This window comes from Magnolia sinica, chromosome 3 (genome assembly GCF_029962835.1).
Source record: "Magnolia sinica isolate HGM2019 chromosome 3, MsV1, whole genome shotgun sequence".
NCBI classification, from domain to species: domain Eukaryota; kingdom Viridiplantae; phylum Streptophyta; class Magnoliopsida; order Magnoliales; family Magnoliaceae; genus Magnolia; species Magnolia sinica.
The window spans coordinates 22204973-22217412 of record NC_080575.1 but is presented as its reverse complement, the minus strand read 5'-3'; the positions used below and the strand labels follow the sequence as shown (position 1 = coordinate 22217412).

The following is a 12440-nucleotide window of genomic DNA, read 5'->3' as shown; positions in this document are numbered from 1 at the left end:
TTTTAACTATGGGCCATCCATAGAAATTTCCACTAACTGTACAGTCCAGATCTGCTGTTTTCTCTTCCATGTGGACGCTGTAAGGGATGAGCTCCATGATATTATGATAGGTATGATTGTATCATATCCTTACCGTTTATTCCTTTTCCAAGCACTCGTTTGGCGGTTACCACTTCCTCCATGCTCTTCCAACTGATTTTTGAAAAGTCGGTTTCGACTCCCGCGAATTTCCCAACTTGAAAACAAGAGAAGACTTCCAAAATCCCAACTCCTTTCCTTCCTCTCTCTCTCCTGAGATGGCTGAAATCAGAGAAATCCCTTTCCTTCTCCAGCACACCACCTCTCTTCATCAAGCAAAGCATCCTTCCTTTCATCTCTATCTCTATAAGAAGGTCGAACACAAATCTCTCTCCCTATATCTCTCCACCTCTCTCTCTATCTCTCTTATTCTCTCTCTTTCTCATAAACACATTCCTTTTTTAGATATGGCATCAGAAGAAGCCGCTGTTGTTGCCAAACACCCCATCGAACACCTCATCGATCAATCCAAGTACTCGAAACGGATCCTCTTGAAAACCATCTTGGGCCGCTCCGATAGAGGGCTGGGATTGGTTGGCGAGAGAATCATTATCTGCGGATGGGTCAAGTCCTCAAAAGAGACAGGAGGGAATATTCCTGCAGGGGCAGCAGGACGGACGGTGACAGTGGCAGAAGATGTGACTTGTAAAGAAATCATAGGGTCCCGGATTCCACATTTCTTGCAGTCGATTGTAAGGGTATTCGTCGGAGATAGGGTCCGCCCACATGGAAAGCCAACGGAAATCAACATTCCGGTGAAAAATGTGCCCACTGTCACTTATTTGCTATTGAATGATGGTTCCTGCATTTCAAGCCTTCAGGTGTGTATATGTTCGATTGCTCGTATTCTTCGTGTAGTGTAGTAGATATGTTTTTATAGAGAAGAAAAAACAGAAAAATTGGATAAGCATTTTCTACAGGTGGGGACCACCTTTAATTGATTAAGATTGTTATCTGATGGGGCCCACCCCTGACGGGTCTCGACCAAAAATCTCTGCCATTGAAAAATCGCAGCTATTCTGTTGCTTTGCTTCTTATTGCAGCTGTTCTGTCAGGTAACTTCTCCTGCTGCATTTGAAGCACTGGCTATGATTTCTTTTAGTTTGAAGCTCAAAGAGCTGAGAATGTGGGATGCGGGAACATCACTCATCCACAGAAAGGTCATCAGATAAATGGTCTGGATCGGGCCCCAATGCAGCTATTTTGGGCATCATACTGGACATGGGGAATGACGTGGTATGGTCCAATCAATCGAGTTCCTTTTGCTTGCACCATCCAGTGGGACCCAGATGTCTGCAATCAGAATGGCTGATGTTGTGAGGGTGGGCCCCACTAACGCGCCCACGGGGTCTGAAAATATCTTTCCTCCAGAGATGTATGCTGGGGCTATTTACATGGATGCAATAAGAAATGCATATTCAGGAACACCCAAACATGCTTGTAGTCTAAGCAAAGATCTTTACATGTTTCGAAGTTCTGCTTAATTCCTTCATTTTTATTTATTTTGTTATTGAACTGGTTTTTGATATCCACTTGCAGGTGGTGGTGCATTCATCTGAAGCTCTGATCAGCAAAATTAGCCCGATCGGGACTTGTATTTTAGCAGAAGGTGTGATGAGGCAGCCATCTGTAGCAGGAAAGCAAGTTATAGAGCTCAAAGTGGAGAAAATCCTCCATGTTGGGACTGTTGATCTCGCAAAGTACCCATTGGCAAAGCGAAGATTACCTTTGGAAATTCTAAGGAGTTATCCACACCTTCGTCCCAAAACAACTGTGGTAAATTGCACTTTCGAATGCAGCTTTGTTGTTTCACCATCTGCTTTCCCTGTCTGTGGGGTTATTGAGAATCATAACAGATTTCGTTGGGGAACTGCAGAAGCACGCAGAGATGAATCAAGCAAAATATTCCAATCGCACAATCATGTCCAATCACAAACACTCTGAATTTAACATGGAAAAACCCTTACGAGAAAAAAACCATGGCACAAAGCGACAGTTATGCACTATGAAAGCAGAAATTACAAGAGATAGAGATTACCCAATTCGAACAAGCCTCAAATATCCCTTACAAGCTCTTGAAACTCTTTGGAACAAATTAAAAAGCTTTGAGATACACCCTATTCCCAATTACACCCATATATATAGCCTCTATGAGAATCACAATTGAGATAGGAAACGATGGCACTTCGATGGCATCGACAGACTGTCTATGGCATTGAACATCATTGATGTCATCAAACTAAACACTAAAACGTTCCAATGATAAAATATGGGTTTTTTTCGGATTTTTCCGATGGCATCGAGCAGCCTTCAGTGGCATCAAAATCTGATCGATGGCATCGAGTTGTCATCGACAGACTGTTGATTTTCAGATTTGAAGACATCAATCAAAATATTTAACCCATAGTTTACAAACCAGGCAAGCCAACCCACACGGGCAGGCCAACCTGGCCTGGTCACTAGGTTGGGAGAACTGGGATACACAGGACTCAGGTCTGGTTTCCCTAGTCAAAGTATGACTCGGTTGCCCAGGCCAAGTCAAAACGGGTCTGGCCAGTCTTCAGGGGAAGATTTGTAATTTTGAGAGAGATTAATTGATTTATTTTATAATATAAATAATATTTAAAAAAAAAAAAATCTTTTTGGACCCACCTGGTTAACCCACTGAGTCTCAGTAAATGCATGTGATTCTGTTATTCGACATGTGGTCTTCTTCTTCTTCTTCTTTTCCCTACATGTTTTGGAGGAAAATGATACTAACATTGCTCTTTTGATTTCTGTTTTTCCCATCTTGCAGGTAGCATCTGTTACTCGAATCCGCAATGCCTTAACTCATGGAACTCATACATTCTTCCAAAACAATGGGTTCCTTCATGTGCATATGCCTGTTATCACTTCAACCGACTTGACGGATAGAAGCAATACGTTTCAGGCTACAACTCTTTTTAACAAAGCAGAGAAGATAGAGGACTCGAATGTTATGAATGATCATGGGGCAATCAACATTGAAGTTGTTAGAGCAGCAATTAAGGAGAAAAGCAAGAGAGTCCAGGAGCTGCAGAGGAGCAATAGTGACAAGGAAGCACTGCTGGCTGCCCTCTGGGATCTACAAAAAACCAACGAGCTAGCGTTGCAGATGGAAGCACGAGAAAAATCAAGCCCCGGAACTTCTTTCCAGGTCGGAAAGGTGGACTTCTCTGAAGATTTCTTCTCTCGCCAAGCATACTTAACAGCTTCCTCTCAGCTTCACCTCGAGTGCTACGCATGTGCCCTTGGTAGCGTATACACATTTGGGCCGACTTTCCGAGCTGAAAAGTCTCATTCCTCGAAGCATTTGGCAGAGTCATGGATGGTCGAGATTGACATGGTCTTTGCAGATTTGGAGGTATGTTTAAGAAACTCATTTTAGGATTCTTAGTGCATGTTCCTTATGGTTTCTCAGATTTATTCAAGCTGGGAAACCCAGATACTTACCTTTATTGACATGATATGACACCGATACTGGTACTAGATAACAGCTTCGGGTCATTTTCCATGTAATTGATAACAATGTATTAGTAAATTATAAAACTATATTATATTTAATATCTGTATGGATGTGTTGATGAACCTGGATATTAAATTTTGGTATTTGGCAACATCAACAAACGTCTCCGTATCCAAGTTGCCTAGAGTTTTGGGAAACATACAATTGTATCTTTGCTTTTATGTTCGCGTTCACATCTATATCAATATCTCAATGAACATGCATTTCAAGCTGACAATGTAGCTGGAACGTGTGACAACCTTGAGGTTCTGCGTTCGATCGTGGCATGTAGGAGAAACAGAAAAAGAAAGAAAATACAATAATCTTGCATCTTGCTTAAGTCTAGGGCCATGTTTGGTAGATGCCTAATTCATCTCATTTAATTAACGGTAATTATGTATCGGAGATCTAGATCTCTAATACATAATGAGTTCATGTTAACCGTAGATATGTAATACATAATTACTGTTAACTAAAATAAGATAACTCAACTTTTAGGCATTCTACCAAAAAGGGCCTAAAGGATGTTGTAATAGTTTTTAGGTGTTCACATCGGGTAGGACGGGAACATAAAGTCCTAGAAGAACATGTACTAAAAAATCAGTATGTTTTAGACATGGGTTTACATATGAGAGGAAGACCCAAAAGGACTTGGATTGAAGTGGTGAGAAGGGAGGATAAGGTCTTAGAACTTACAGGAGAAACAAGACTCGAAAAGCCAACCCCGAATAGCTGGGACAACGCTTTGGTGAAAATGATGCTGACAACGCAGGTACTATACCTATATTTAGGTGCCCGGGACCTTGGTAACTTAAGAAAGCGGCGTGCTTGAAATCTCCTAGTGGATTTTTTTGAGAAGATTGGAAATTTTCACATCACCTCATACCCACTACATTCCCTTCTTTCAAGCGAATTTTCCTTGATGTTCTTATCTTCCACGAACTTTATGTCGCATATATAAATTTTTTTTTTTAAAAAAAAAAATCCACAAAAACCCATCAGAGAGAAATTTAAACTGATGCCCATCGCTGCTGGGTTGCGTAAGATTATACTCTAGGCATCTTGTCTTTTGAAAGCATTTACACTTCCAGTAGAGTTGTCTTAGGGAAGATGTGTCCACCATGTTAGGAAGAACCTTCAATTTGAAAAACAGTTTCATTATAGCTCGTACTCTTGCTATTCGACTTGGATCAGACTCTCTTTGTTTTTTTCTTTGCTTGAATTGCACTATTAACTTGGTCACCTTTACTTTGATTTTGAATAGAATAAGAGCCGTTTGGATAAACAATGCATGTTGTATGAGAGCTCCTTAATTTTCATTCAGTTCTGAATAGAATGCCAATATTTTCAAATACCCCAGTTGGAAATTTTGAAAATGAAGCCATTTGCTGAAAAAATAACAATCTCTAACTGAGATCTCAATTTATAGAAATATAGTATACAGTCTTTACAAGAACAATCCAACATCCTCACTAACTGCAATTCTTCTACCCAGTTTTGTGATTTGTCATCAAGACTCTAGGGATGTATCTCTCAGATGAATGCTACTAGGCAGCTGCAAGTCATGGAGTTCAATGACACAAATTATATAAAATCTCTATTGTACATGTCACACTCATCTAGGGTGATCAGGACCGTTGATTTTGTAGTACAGCACATAACTGTCCATGCCATAAAAATCACAGGGATTGTTCTGTGGTAATTATCTGATCAGCAGCATGAAAAATAAGCGATCTTCTCAAAACAGAACACTGGTCCACATTAAACAGGAAATGTTCATAAAACCGGCATCGAATCTGACCGATCACTGCAAATTTTGGCCCACTCATGTACAGTCATGATCATCATACATGTTTGTCACATGTATGGTGAATTAGAAACTGCATAGCAATTCGATAACACAGGAATCATCATTGCATTCGTCCATTAACAAAAATCTCCATCTTATCATTTTTTAGGAAAGCAGAACGCATGTGAATTATTCTCTTCTTATCAACTTCTTACATTTTCTGTTTCACAATGTATAAATCCAACATTTTCTTGATATTTTTTTACATCAGGACCTCATGAACTGTGCGGAAGACTACTTGAAGTTCCTCTGTCAACAGATTTTAGAAAATTGTTCAGATGATTTGCAACTCGTCTCAAAGAGAATAGACAAGGCCAGCATCGATCGCCTTGGATCCATCACATCAAGCTCATTCGAGCGGATCACCTACACAAAAGCAGTTGAGCTTTTGAATGAGGTAATTACTCAAAAGAAACCACTCCAAAAGATTGGATTTTGTCACTTTAATGTCTGTTCTGTTGGATCAATGGACATGAGGCCCTTTTGATCCTGACCATTCATGGTGGAGACCTGGGTAATCACCACAATTATCTGCTAATCAAGATATTTATATTGAAAAATCCATTTTCAATCATTCAAATAGTAGGTTAATGTGGATTAACATTTTGAAAGCATGAGGGGGTATTTCTCTTTCAAGTATTAAAGATCCAACCATTAGGAATGTGGATTGGATTCTATAAAAGGGGATTAGCAACCCCATTGCAATACACTGGGGGAAAAAACACAGAAAATACAAGAAAATCCTACATTCAGGAAGAACACTACACTTCTCTCCTCTTCTTTTGGACCCTGATCAACGGCCTCGATATTTATTTATTTCACATTGAACTCGAATTAATCTCTTTGTATCTATGCAATCGGTCGACCAGGTCACAGATAAGGAATTTGTAACAAAAGCCAAGTGGGGTATCAATCTAGCTGAAGAACATGAGAGGTATGTGATATTTACTTATTCTGTCTACCGATTTTTATTTTTTATTTTTCAAAATTATGGAAATCGAATGCAGTTTCGATATTTACACATTGTTTGTGATGTTGGAAGATATTTGGCTGATGAGGCCTACAAAAAGCCGGTCATTATATATGATCATCCGAAGGAAGTTAGGCCGTTTTATGTGCGCCTTAATGATGATGGGACAACAGTTGCTACTATGGACATTGTCGTCCCGAAGGTAAGTTTAGTTGTTTCATTTAAATGGTTAGGCCGAACTGTTTGGATGACAGTTTAGAAATTAGTTTTCAAAAAATCCATTATGTGGAAATGCAGTTTCTGAAAACTAATATATCTCAAGTCTATTTGCATGGCATTGTGTCAACTAGAGCTGTACATGAGCTGAACCGAGTCGAGCTTGACCCAGCTTGGCTCGGCTCGGCTCGGCTCAGTCCTCGAACCTTACTGGCCGGCTTGGCGCAGCTTGGGCCAACTGAAGCCAAGTTCGAGCCAAGCTTGAGCTCGATCTATTGAGCTGAGTTCAAGTTAGAGCCTACGAGCTAAGTTCAAGTTCGAGCTTACAAGCTGAGTTCGAATTTCGGTTTTAGAGTTTTTAATATATATATATATATATATATATATATATATATATATATATATATATATATATATATATATATATATATATATATATATAGATAATATAATTTATTTAAAAATATAAATATATACAAAATATGTATATTAAGTGAACTTGATCCAAGTCTCGATTCGAGATGAGTCAAGTTCGAGTTAAGTTTTGAGCTGAGTTGAGTCATGTTCGGTCTAGCTTGGACTTGGCTCAAAATTTTTTGAACTCAAAAAATCAGCTCGACTCGGCTCGAACCCAATTTCAAGCCAACTAGTAGAGTCGAGCTTTTCTGAGTCTAGTCGAGCGAGTTAACCGAGCTAACTCAGTTCATGTAAAGCTCTAATGTTAACACTTCATTTATTTATTTATTTTTCTTATAATGTTGTTAATTTGGATGTCAATGTCTGAAAATTAATTCAGTGCAAATCATTTTCTGATTGGAAATGGAATGTTCAATGGCTGTATTGCCGATGATCTTTCGAAGGTACTTATTGAGTGGTTTGGATTTGATATGTAGGTTGGGACTTTGATTAAAGGAAGCCAAAGGGAAGAACGTCTCGATATGATCAGTAGACGGTAATGTCGCCATTAATCTTTAAATCTTTTCGTCTATAAATGAGGAGTTGCATGATGAACGGGCTGCATGTCATAACATCATACTGTCAAAACTAGCTGTGTAGGTGGTCATCCAGACTGTCGCTGGGGTCAGTCCTGGTGTGGACGGTTCACATGGCAAAAATTCTCACTAATTGGAATCCTGATGGTTAGAAATAACATGGGAATGGTTGACATTCAATGAGAAAATCCATCATGACCGTCCATTTGGGAACTTCTTCTACAGGTGGCCCACCATTCACGCAGCGCATATATCACAGAATTTGATGTGGGCCCTGTATATTGTATACTTTCTTCTAACTACAATTCAATACAACACTATAGGTCGCTTCCCACCCTGGATGGACCATGCCCTAAAAACTTCCTTGATGAGATGATCTTTAACCTCTCAATAAGAGAAATACATTGCAGTCCACATTCAGCTGGGAAAAAAAAACACTCCCAAGATGGGGGCTGTTGGGATTTTGCAATCTGGGAGATTTTTTGGGGCATGGTCAATAAATGGTGGGACCTAAAGGACAAATGGTCCTGGATTCATGAACCATAGGTCCCATTTATCAGAATTAAAAACCCATGTACCGTTCACCAAGATCATGGGTAGAACATATCATTGCGACAGCCCAGCTTCCATTTGGGGTATTTTCTGCGCATGGTCCACCTTGGTGGGTCCCATCACATTAACCTTTTGAACAACATAATGGACCCCACTTGCGAAAACTGAAAAACCAATCGTGCTTTGCAATCTCTCAGCCCTGGCATTGTATGACACTGTGATATAGAGCGGGTCGCAGACACTTTCATGGCCAAGATGGACCAGAGAAGGCCCGATCGGAGGTGGAAGTGATCATGACTCCCAGGACCTTAAAACATTTGTATCTCGCAAACTGGAATGAGTTTTTCAACATATCATAAATGATTTTTAGGTAGGAGAAGCTGCTTTAGCCAACCAACTCTACTATGCCGGGTTGCTCACTCAGGATTTGCGAGATTCCATTAGATCGACGGTTGGAAGTACATTTTATTTTCATTTTTATTATAAATAGTAAGTTTTAGTTTGATCATAACTTTTGATACTTTGAGATGTAGGAGTCATGCCCACATGAAAAAGACTTATAAAAATTAGGAGAATAACATGGTTAATTCAAATTGGACACTTGCTATTTTTGGCTGAAAACCATTAGTAAGTTTACTATTTATAGTAAGTCACGTTTTTAGGGAATTTGATTAGAGTTTGAATCTAAAACTTGATCTTAGGTTTGAGTTCAGTATTTAAATGATTGTAAAGTTATTTTCAATTTTATTAGAAATTATATATATTTTATCCCTGGTGCATTCGAGGAAACTCTCTGAGAAATCCAGAGAGCTCCATAGATTCAGAGTAGTTATCCCCAACAAAGACAGTGATCGACCTCATCACGTCCTTCCCTGCGTCACACACACTGATATCATTTTACCATGATCGCCATGGCTCCGATGTCCCACTCTATGTGTGCCCCCCTTTGATCATCCACATATGTGCACTGATACAATGCCCACAACACAAATGGTTGCAGGATTGTCGAATGTGGTTTGAAGCAAGATCAGTACGAATGGTACTTTGATCTTCGAAGACATGGTAGCGCAGGAAGTTCTGGATTCAGTTTCGGATTCGATCACATGGTCATGTTCACGGCCGGCCTTCATGACATTCGAGACGCCATTCCTTTCCCCAGAACCAGTGGCCAGCTTATCTGCTAAACTTCTAAAAAACGGGTGATTCTTGGCCGTTGGATTAGACCCCAGGAATGTGTATTAGCTTCCTGGTTATGATGGCACGATTATGGTGTTGACCCACTAATTGCAAGTGCTGGAAACGTGTTGTTTTCTGTTTTATTTCATGTAAGCTTCTTTTGTATTCAATGAATGAAATGAAAAATAAAAAAATGCTATTCTTTTAAATTGTAATAAGTGGCCAAACGTGCATGCATACACGTATATGTATATTTGTTTAAGAGCTAAGACGTGTAAATATTCTAATATTGTGTGTTTTGGAAGAGAAATAATAGAGCAATCTGGGAGGATAGAAGCAAGACGTGCCAAAGTGGCACGTGTGGGAGATCCGGGCCGTGTATTAGATGGACAATCCAGAATGGTCAAATAGTCGATTGTGCCACGTGTTTACTCAACAAAGGCTTTGTTTCTAATGGTTCACTTTCCTCAGGGGTGTGTGGCCCAGCTGATGAGTGGATCGGCATGATTTATGGGCAAGTTTATGTTTGCGTCCAGCTTGTCATGATGGTTGGCCTAGATCTTTCACACGTGTGCCATGTTTGCATGTGCACTGTGATTCAAGATGTCATGGGTGATGTGTCAAGCGGCACCGCCCGACGGGGATTGCGTCCTACTCCAACTGGGAACGGGCAGGAGCTTTGAGTGGCCATCGTGATGAATGGGTCTTATCCACACCGTCCATTCATTTTTTCGTATCATTTTAGGTTGCAAATTAAATTTGAGGAAGATCCAAGGCTGGAGTGGACCACACTACAGGAAGCAGCGGTGATAATGATTCTCACCATTGAAACTTTTCTAGGGCCAATGTAATGTTTATTTGCCATCCAACCTATTCATAAAGTTACATATACATGGATGAAGAGAAAACATAAATATCAGCTCCATCCAAAACTTCTGTGGCCCCAAGGAAGTTTCCAACGGTAACAGTTTAATCCCTATTTTGTAGTCCACTTAAGCCTTGGATCTGTCTCATTTTTGGGCTTATACCTTAAAATGGTACGAAAAAATGGATGGACGGTGTAGATAAGACCCATACATTACGGTGGCCACTCAAGGCTCCTGCCCGTTCTAAGCTGGAGACGGGCGGGGTAGGACGCAATCCGCGTCCGAGTTGGACATTGCTATGAAGTGGGCCCAGCTTGTAGATTGCACCCAATGGGATGGAGGAAGATATGGCTTCTGGGAGAAAGGGAGGCCGGTTAAACAAGATAACTCTTCTAAAAAATGACCTAACTCCATGTCATTGAAGGAGAACAGGTTCAGCATTGGAACCCAGTCATAGGAAGCAACACTCAGCAATCGCCAATCCAGGCGAACTCAATGAAGGTGAAAGACCTCACTAAATCCCAGAAGATCAGCTCGTGACGCTCGAACGCTGTCAAACTACCTATCTAGACACGCAATCTCTCCGAATAGGTACTGCGTGACTGCAGGCGACAAGTACGAACCGGCACACCCTCAACAATCTGGAAGCTCGGATCAACTGATGAGTCATCAAAGATAGGCATCCCCTCGTCTAAAAAGTCAATCTTATGGTGACGAAAGAAACCTGATGCTCCCATAGCCTCATGAAGTGTCTTGAAAAGCAGCAACAGGTGGACCAAAATCACCCACAATCATCACATCTGCAGCTGTTAGAAAAGTATTGGCCCCAAGTGTCACAATACCAGGGCCACTCTAGTACAAAGAACTATCAAGACCACCACCCATCACGATCTCGTAATCCGCACTAAATATCACACCCAAACCATCAATATGGGACCCACCATCCATCCCATCCATCCCACCCATCACACTCAAACCATCAATGTGGGGACCACCATCCATCCCATCCGAACCATCCATCATACTCGAAACACCAACATGGGACCCATCATTCATCATAACCCCATGGTCTGCCCCATCAAAACCATCCATCTCAATCAAGCCATCATCTCCACCACCAAAATCCATGCCGTCAACCAAGATCAAATTCGGGCCATCCACCATCATCATGGTCCCATCCATACCGCCCAATAGCATGTCCATACCTAAATCTCCCAAAGCCAACCCATCACCCAATGGACCACCAAATGTAGGCCCATCCAAACCATCAAGCAACCATCCATCCCCCACTCCCCAAAGGGGAGATGAAATGTGTGGGTGTCGGCACGCCATCCATCGGTCAACAGAGATAAGAGCGCCATTTTGTTTTGCTCAGACGAACTCTGAACAAGCCAAAGAGAGGAGTATGCTCCAACACCTGAAAAAACAGTAGCTGAGGATCCTTGAACCAATCTAGCCAATGAGTGCGAACCCCGCGACCCCTCAAGACAGTAGGAGTCAGCCACATCTGAAAGATGCCGACCCTCCCGAGGAACATAGCATGGATCGACTGACTGGCGAGAAGGTCCCGCCTCTCTCCTACCTCAACGAGGCATGCTACATGGACAAACGTTCGCAGGTAAGTATTCACCCTTACCTTCATAAATAGGTCAAACATTCCAAAAAAGGGGTACACATCATGAATGGGCTCCTGAAGGCCCATTGACCAAGGCCCACATCTCAAGGCTCATTACAAAGAACATGTCCAAAAGCCCATGATCTAAGCCCACATTCAAAGGCTCATTACAAAGCCATGTTCAAAGCCCATGATCCAAACCCACATTCAAAGGCCCATCACAAAGCCCATTATCCAAAGGCCCATTCCAAAACCCACACTCTTCAAGCCCAACCCATTTCCGAGATCCATTTCCCAAGGCCCATTGCCCAAACCTTTTCTTTGGCCCATGATTCAAACTCACTTGGAAAATCCAAATCCACACCCGGGACAAAATCATGGCAAAAGAAAAAGTGGGACCCACTCCAAAATAATGGCCCACCATTAAGATCCACAAAATTGGAAAATCCAAATGGGCCACGAATCATCAATCCAGCCCATCAAAGGATCACCATTTTATAATGTGTAAGATTTGAACCCTCTTCAACAAAAAAGAAAAAGAAGGAAATATATGAAAAACACAAAAGAAATATCCATGCACAAAATAAGAGTGGGGCACTC

The 12440-nt window shown here is 41.1% G+C and overlaps 1 protein-coding gene across 1 annotated transcript; it reads left to right on the top strand.

The window, feature by feature from the left end:
* Window positions 1-435: 435 nt before the first annotated feature.
* Window positions 436-9646, top strand: LOC131239693 (asparagine--tRNA ligase, cytoplasmic 2). Its single transcript, XM_058237523.1, has 8 exons — window positions 436-899; window positions 1618-1854; window positions 2876-3463; window positions 5665-5850; window positions 6323-6387; window positions 6496-6625; window positions 7533-7591; window positions 9184-9646. The coding sequence occupies exons 1-8, from the start codon at window positions 486-488 to the stop codon at window positions 9365-9367; spliced, it is 1863 nt and encodes a 620-aa protein (XP_058093506.1). The 5' UTR covers window positions 436-485; the 3' UTR covers window positions 9368-9646.
* Window positions 9647-12440: the final 2794 nt, after the last annotated feature.

Bases quoted from the DNA above. Each gene is read 5' to 3' on its own strand.
- LOC131239693 (XM_058237523.1), top strand. From the start codon at position 486: ATGGCATCAGAAGAAGCCGCTGTTGTTGCCAAACACCCCATCGAACAC. The intron at 3,464-5,664 runs GTATGTTTAAGA...TTTTTACATCAG, and splicing joins TGGTCTTTGCAGATTTGGAG to GACCTCATGAACTGTGCGGA. The intron at 6,388-6,495 runs GTATGTGATATT...TGATGTTGGAAG, and splicing joins CTAGCTGAAGAACATGAGAG to ATATTTGGCTGATGAGGCCT.